General features: G+C 52.1%; 1 protein-coding gene across 1 annotated transcript in view; it reads left to right on the top strand.

Annotated features, from left to right (window-relative positions):
• Positions 1-323: 323 nt before the first annotated feature.
• The window catches only part of LOC148443327 (uncharacterized), a gene marked incomplete at its 3' end in the record, with an annotated part of 106,984 nt that continues 99,542 nt past the window's right edge, over positions 324-7,765 (top strand). Inside the window, exons 1-2 of the mRNA XM_088462974.1 lie at positions 324-408; positions 572-744. Of these exons, the coding sequence (XP_088319100.1) occupies positions 405-408; positions 572-744 (177 nt within the window). The remainder of the gene's footprint in view (positions 409-571; positions 745-7,765) is intronic.

Genomic DNA, 7,765 nt, shown 5'->3' with positions numbered 1-7,765 from the left:
CTCCTCTCCTGTATTACCCCCGGTACCCTTCCTGTACACACCTCTCCTCCTCTCCTGTATTACCCCCGGTACCCTTCCTGTACACACCTCTCCTCCTCTCCTGTATTACCCCCGGTACCCTTCCTTTACACCCCCTCCTCCTCTCCTGTATTACCCCCGGTACCCTTCCTTTACAGCCCCTCCTCCTCTCCTGTATTACCCCCGGTACCCTTCCTGTACACCCCCTCCTCCTCTCCTGTATTACCCCCGGTACCTTTCCTTTACACCCCCTGCTCCTTAGCCCACCTTTGTAAACCTCTCCTTGACCTATTACTGCCACTAATACTCGTGTCATTCTCTGTAGATTCTATGTGACCTATCTGGGATTTTCATAATGATCCGAAATCAGAAACTTGAATGAAATTATGGGTGAGCATATGTGTCACCCTGTAATGGGAGGGGCAGCTCCATGTCACATAGCTCCCTCCTGTCTGTCTCACCCTGCAGGGGGAGGGGGAGAGCTATGCCTCGTAGCTCCCCTCTGTCTCACCCTGCAGTGGGCACAGTGTAAGTGTATTTTTCCCTCTTGTAGATTCGGATGACGGTTATCTGGATGAATATTATTATTATAATGATGGTGATGATTACGATGATGATAGAAGCTGGAATGGGGGCTCCTATCAGGGGACATATTGTGGTTTTCGACCATCTTTTCTCTACTCCCAGAATTACACCTTACCGACAGAAACCTATATAAGTAAAGAGGTGAGTGCAGAGTCACATTATGTACACACGCTGGTCTCGTGTACACCACGGGGTACCTGGGCCGAGAGAACGCGCACACCAGGGGGTACCTGGGCCGAGAGAACGCGCACACCAGGGGGTACCTGGGCCGAGAGAACGCGCACACGACGGGGTACCTGGATTGCGTTTGAGAACATGAGATTTGCTTGTTAGTCTGCACCCAATAAAGATGTGAATAGACGACAAGCGAGATTTCCTGTAATGGCGTCACCTGCGCAGCCGCACGTTTTGTTGGTACCTCACAGTATTGGGGCAGATGTATATATGAAGATCTATAATGTGAAGAGTGATAAACTTCCAGCCACTCAGCTCCTAACTGTCAGGTCACAGGTTGTGTGTGAAAAATGACAGGAGCTGATTGGTTGTTAGTTTATTACTCTCCACTTTCTTCTTCAGGGTCCACAGGGAGACCTTGGGGTATAGGTGATGGCAAAGTTATCCGGGCACCACGCAGTTATAACTTTTCTCCCAGGATGCACTGGGCCTCCCTCTATACCCCGCCCCCAGGCCAGAGGCACCTCAGTTTCGTTGGGGGCCCGGACGGAATCGGATCACTGTACGGCAGCGGGGCTGTTCCAGCCCCTGAAGTTTTTCACAAGCTTCTCTTCAGAGCGGACAGTATCAGACAGTCACGATGCCGGTACTGATCCGGGGATCTCGGCGGTACTCCGGGTTCTGCGCTAGTCTAAAGACCCTGCGGGACTCCCTGGACTGCATCCGGACGTCACGGGGAACAGGTAAGCGGCGGGTCACTGCTCTGCTTGCAGTGATCCGCTTTGCGCAGTCCTTTTCCTCCAGGTCTTGGGGACGGCTCGGAGATGTCGGCAGGTGGAGCCAGGCTCAGATACCATGCGCTTCCACTAGACCACCTGGGACTTAAGCTGGCGCGTATACCAGTGTCCCGGGGGTTAATTGCCGGCCAGGGGAGGCAGCTTTCCCTGTTCACAGCCGGCTCCTCCCCTCTGCTCAGCGCGCCTTTCCACTGCGTTCTGGCTGGGCTGAGGCAGCCTATGGTCTCTGGCGGCCATTTTATTTCCCTGGCTAGTCGCAGATCTCTCTGGATGTGCGGAGTCCGGGTCCCCCTACATACCTCACCTCACCTCCTGGTCAGCGTATGTATCACTATAGCCTAGCAGACACTGAGTCTGTGTAGGTGACTTGTAGTGCCATTGTGCAGGTGTTTTCTGCATTGTATGTGACTAAGCTAGCGCTCTCTGTCTTTCTCATCCTGTCAGCCATATTACTCTGCCTTTCCTTTTCCTCTGAGCCCTTACAGCACAAGTGTTGTCAGGGTGTGTGTTATACCTCCCATTTATATAGTATCTGTGTGGTGTCACATACAGCGTGCACTCTCTTCTCTACAGTATGTCTGGTAGTGATGGGCACAATCCTGCTCCCGCCCTGCTGTCCTGTAAGTCATGTGCGGCAGGAGACTTGGTGCAGGAGGGCCTATGTGTGAGGTGTTATAGTCCTCCAGGCCCCTCTATGGTCTCAGCCACCTCGCAGGAGCCTCCTTGGACGTGCTTTGCTCAGGCATTGTCGGCCATTGCGGGGCATTTGGCAGTACCTCCTATGTTTCCCCCGATGGGGTTCCCACAGCAGTCTGTTTTGCCCTCACAGGGCCTGCCTCAACAGGTCTCACCCATGCAGGTTCCATCTGTGCCGCCTCCATGGGTAAATACATTCTCTACTATGGTGCAGACCCTGGCGGACACCTCTACTGCCCTCCAGGCTATGCTGCAGGGGGATACACCCCTTAGATCGGCTAAAAGGCCTAAGCCGCCATCTCAGTCTACACTACATGATGACATGACATCTGATGACGGGAAGATTCTAGATGTCTCTGACTCTGAGCCCTCTCTGTGAGAGGCGGAGACTAAGGACCTGATTCAGACCCGCTCGCTCTGAGCAATTTTCGCCCATCTGCGCATGCGTATAATTCGCAGCGCGTGTGTGCAAGCCATTCGTTACGATCTGATTTTGGTTGCTCGTAAGCCACTATCCGGTCGCTGCTTTCAGTGACCGATCGTGTCGTTTCTCGGTGGTAACAGGGGAAGGTGCTTGTGAACGGGGGGGGGGGGGGGGGTGGATTGATGTATTTCAGCTTGCGGCGGGTTAAGGCAACCCCAACGGCTGCTCCGATGGCTCACGATGGTCCCGATTAATCCTACATTTCCCGGAGATGACGTTTGTTGCGAGTGGCAAGGGGGCGTCTTTAGACACTTGCAAGCGCATTTGGCCGTAGCTCTCTAAAACATAGCGGGCGTCCTTACGCGACACAGTGCACACTTCATTTGAATATCCAGCCCCTTTTGGCAAGCGAGCGACTGGGTCTGAATGAGCTCCTAAGTCTAAGATCAATATTCCTGCTCTGATACGTGCTGCCCATTCGACCGTAGTCATAGAGGAGGACGAACCACCAGCTCCTTGGTCCAGACATGCTCTGTTCAAGGAAATAAAGGTTACTTCTGTGGTATCTCCTTTATCGGATCAGCTGGTAGAACGCATGGAAGTGGCTTGGAAATCGCCTGGGAAGCGTTACCAGCCTCAGACGCCTGGCTTATGCATATCCCTTTCCTGAGGAACATTGGCCCTCATTCAGAGCCGGACGCTCTGAGCAGAGCGCACGCTCTGAATGAGGGCCGTCCTCCGTATTTATGGAGCATCCTCCTGGACGCTCGTATAGCTGTGGGTCACCACCCACAGCCTATACGAGCGTGCAGGTTGATGGCTGCGATGGTCTTGACCATCGCCGCTGCGAGCCGGAGCCTGCGGTTGAGTTTCTCAACCGCAAGGCCTGGAGTGATTTTGGCTCTATCACTAGTGATGTCAGTGGGCCGGCTTCTGACGGTAGGCGTTCCCTTGGGAACGAACCCGTCTGGGAGGCATGCCCACCAAAGGGGGCATGCTGTCAATCAACATCGACAGCACGCCCCCTTTGATCAGACACAACGAGCGAAGGAAAGTCCTTCGCTCGTCGCGTCTGGCGCATGCGCACGACGGAGCTCCCTCCGTTGTGCGCATGCTCAGTGCACACCATCGACCCACTTGCGAGCGGACAGCCGCTCGCGAGTGGGTCTGAATCAGGCCCATTGTACCAAATGGGAAACACCACCGGTGGTGGATACTCATGTGACGCGCTTAATTAAAAGCTATACTATACCTGTAAAGATATTACTGATAGGACGGTGGAGGTTTGTTTAAAATCAATGTATTCTTCTTCAGGGGCAGCTTCCAGGCAGGCCATGGCTATATCCGGGGTGGCCAAGGCTATGGAGTTCTGGTCAGACTCCCCTAGAGGAGTCCTTTTCTTCAGAGGCTACCAGAGATCAGGTGAATCTGGTGGGCAACCTCTGTGATTCAGCTACCTATATTAATGAGGCTGCTTTGGATGTCAGCCTCTTAACTTCCAGGATTTTGGCTGCTGCGGTTTCATCTCGCTGCTCCTCGTGGCTGCACTCTTGGAGAGCGGACGCGGGCTTTAAGAAAGGTTGTGGGTTTGCCTTATAATGGTAAAATCGTTGTTTGGGCCGGACCTGGACAAGATTGTGGATAAGCTAGCAGCGGCTAAGTCTGCTGGACTGCCTTCGGCATCTACTTCCTCAGAGTTTCGGACTTCATCCTTTTGGTCCAATCGGCCCCAAGGTAAGCCTAGGGGTTTGCCACCAAAGAGACTGCCAAGCCCAAGAAGCAGGCACCTGGGTCAGACAAAGATGAGACCTTACAAATCCAGAAGGCCGTACAATCCTTGCTTCAAGCAGGTGTCATAGTACCTGTTCCATTACTTCAGAGAGGAACCTCTCCAATCTCTTTCTGGTTCAGAAACCGAACGGATCCTATCGGCCTGTCCTCAATCTCAAGTCCCTGAACAAATTCCTCAGGGTACCTCAGTTCAGGATGGAAACCCTCCGCTAAATTATACTGGCTATGGAACCTGGGGATTTTATGGTGTCGCTGGATATTCAGGATGCATACCTGCATATTCCGATTGCTTCCTCTCCCCAGGGTACTGCAACAAAACTTCCAGTTTCGGGCTCTGCCGTTTGGTCTCTCTACTGCACCTTGGGTGTTTACCAAAGTTATGGCAGGCAATCTGTGGCTGCAGGGTGCCCACCTGTTACCTGGATGACCTTTTACTGTTGGCAGGGTCTCCAAAGGTACTTCACCACCATCTACAGCTCACTATTTTGGTGCTTCAGGCTCATGGGTGGTTGATCAATTGGACAAAGTCCTCCTTGACTCATCCCAGAGGATGCTCCATCTGGGAGCTCTGTTGGATTCACAACGGCAAAGGATCTTTCTGACCTCAGAAAAGATCTCCACATTGCAGAGGCGAGTGAGCAGCTGCCTCCACAGTCGCCGAGTGTCAATCCACTCAGCAATGCAGTTACTGGGATCTATGGTATCAACATTCGACATGGTGGAATATGCCCAGTTTTATTCCCGGCCTCTGCAGAAATTGATCCTCTCCAGGTGGGACGGATTACCCCATCGGACAAATGCACAAACTTGCTTGGTGGTTGCAGACGTGTCACCTCACCAAGGGGCGCCCATTTTGGTTTCCGGATTGGGTGGTCCTGATGACTGACGCTAGTCTCCGGGGGTTGGGGCGCAGTGACTGGTCCACACTCATTTCAGGGGCAGTGGTCAGCAGAGGTTTCTGCCCTGCCAATCACCATATTGGAACTGATCTTCTTCAGGGCCCTACAGCAAGCCAGACTCTTCACAGAAAGCCCATGCTAGTTCAGTCCGACAACGCCACAACTGTGGCTTACATCAATCATCAAGGAGGAACTCTTAAGTCAGGTGGAAATGACAGAGGTGTCACGCATTCTGACATGGGCGGAAGGTCATCTCCCAGCCATATCGGCAGTGTTCATTCCAGGAGTTCTCAATTGGGAAACGGACTTCCTCAGCCATCATGACGTGCATCCAGGTGAATGGTCTCTTCACCAAGAGGTGTTTCAGCTCCTAGAGGACAAGTGGGGCCTTCCGGACGTGAACCTCATGGCCTCCCGACACAATCACAAACTGCCAGTGTACGCGTCCAGAACAAGAGATGCCGGGGCGAACTTGGTAGACGCTTTGTCGGTACAGTGGACCTTCTAATTTGCGTACCCGTTCCCTCCAGTCTCCCTTCATCCTCGAGTAATTCGGAAGTTCAAACAAGTAGGAGGCACTGTCCTGCTGGTGGCTCCAGTGTGGCCCAGATGTCACTGGTACTCAGATCTTCAGAGTGAGTCTATCGACACTCCGTTGCTGTTGCCTCAACGTCCGGACCTATTGTCTCAAGGTCCTTGCCTCTAGCCGGACCTGGGCTGTCTGTCTTGGCGTGGCTCTTGAGACATCCCTCCTAAGGTCCAAAGGTTTTTCCGGCTCTGTGGTTAACACCATGCTCAGAGTGCGTAAACCAACCTCTGCCAAGGTGTACCACAGCGTGTGGCAAACCTACTTTCAGTGGTGTCATCCCAGGGGTTACGATACCCAGGTGTTTGGGATATCCAGAGTTTGGGCTTTTCTGCAGGCAGGTTTGGATCTCGGTCTCTGCATTGCCTCACTGAAGATGCATGTCCGCACTTTCCTCCAGGGCGTCTTCTGGATTCAGCCTCACTTTGTCCCTCCTTTTGGCTTCTTGGGATTTGGCTCTTGTCCTTAGGGCCCTCCATTTGAACACCTAGACTTAGTGGATCTCAAATGGCTGAGAGCAGAGACTGTTTTTTCTTCTGGCTATAGCTTCCGCCCGAAGCGTGTCAGACTTGGGGCACTTTTCTGTCACTCCCCATTTCTTATATTTCACCTGGACAGGGCTGTGCTTTGGACTCTCCCTGGGTTCCTTCCTAAGGTGGTTTCTAGTTTTCACATTAATGAGGAATTTATTGTACCGGCCTTTAATTCTCCAGACCTCTCGGGAGGTGAGTTCTCATTGGATGTGGTATGGGCCCTCTGGATTTATATAGACCGTACCAGTTCCCTTCGGAAGTCACACTCCTTGTTTGTCCTATACGGATTTCACAAGAAGGGATGGCCAGCCAATAAACAAACATTAGCTAGATGGCTTTGTATGACTATCTGTGAGGCTTACACTCGAGGGCCTACCTTTTCCACCTTCTGTGACTGCTCATTCTACTCTCTGTGGGTCCCTCGTGGGCAGCTCGCCGTGGCACCTCGGCTGTTCACCTTTTGTAAGGCGGCCACTTGGTCTTCTTTCCAGACCTTTCTGAGGTATAATGCATTAGATACCTTTGCCTCTCAGAATGCTTCCTTTGGGCGGCGGATTCTCCTTTCAGCTCGGGAGCTTCCCCATCTTAAAAGGACTGCTTTGGGACATCCCCAAGGTCTCCCTGTGGACCCTATGGACCCTGAAGAAGAACAAAATGAGATATGGTAAGAACTTAACCTTTATCTCTCTCCGAAAACCACAGGACACCCGCCCTAACGCACCTGACTTCATATGGGCTGTGTTACTGGTCACCGGTTTTCCGTCTCCTATGTGAGAATGTGATTCTTGAGTGTTCCAGACTTTCTTCTCTCTCTTATCCTCCTCCGGCCTTTGGCTTACTATGAACTGAGGTGCCTCTGGTTCTGGGACGGGGTATTAGAGGACTTTGCCATCACCTATACCCCAAGGTCTCCCAGTGGACCCTATGGACTTCGAAGAAAGAGAGATAACAAAGGTAAGTCCTTACCATATCTCTCATTGTATTACTTCCCAGAGGTTCATACATCTACCCCACAATGACTTTAATGTGTACCCATGTGTATGTACTGGAGAACTCTACTCACTATTGTACATGAACTGTTAGTGAACACCTCTACTCACTGGTGTACACTGATAGTGTACACCAGTCTACTTACTGTTGTGCATGGACTGATAGTGAACCCATATACTTACTGTTGTGCATATACTGATAGTGAACACGTCTACTCACTGAGGTACATGGACTGATGGTGAACACGTCTACTCACTGAGGTACATGGACTG

Source organism: Taudactylus pleione, unplaced genomic scaffold, assembly GCF_031769625.1.
Source record: "Taudactylus pleione unplaced genomic scaffold, aTauple2 ptg001300l, whole genome shotgun sequence".
In the NCBI taxonomy this organism is placed as follows: domain Eukaryota; kingdom Metazoa; phylum Chordata; class Amphibia; order Anura; family Myobatrachidae; genus Taudactylus; species Taudactylus pleione.
The sequence above is the reverse complement of the archived record's forward strand: the minus strand, read 5'-3'. Positions and strand labels throughout refer to the sequence as shown.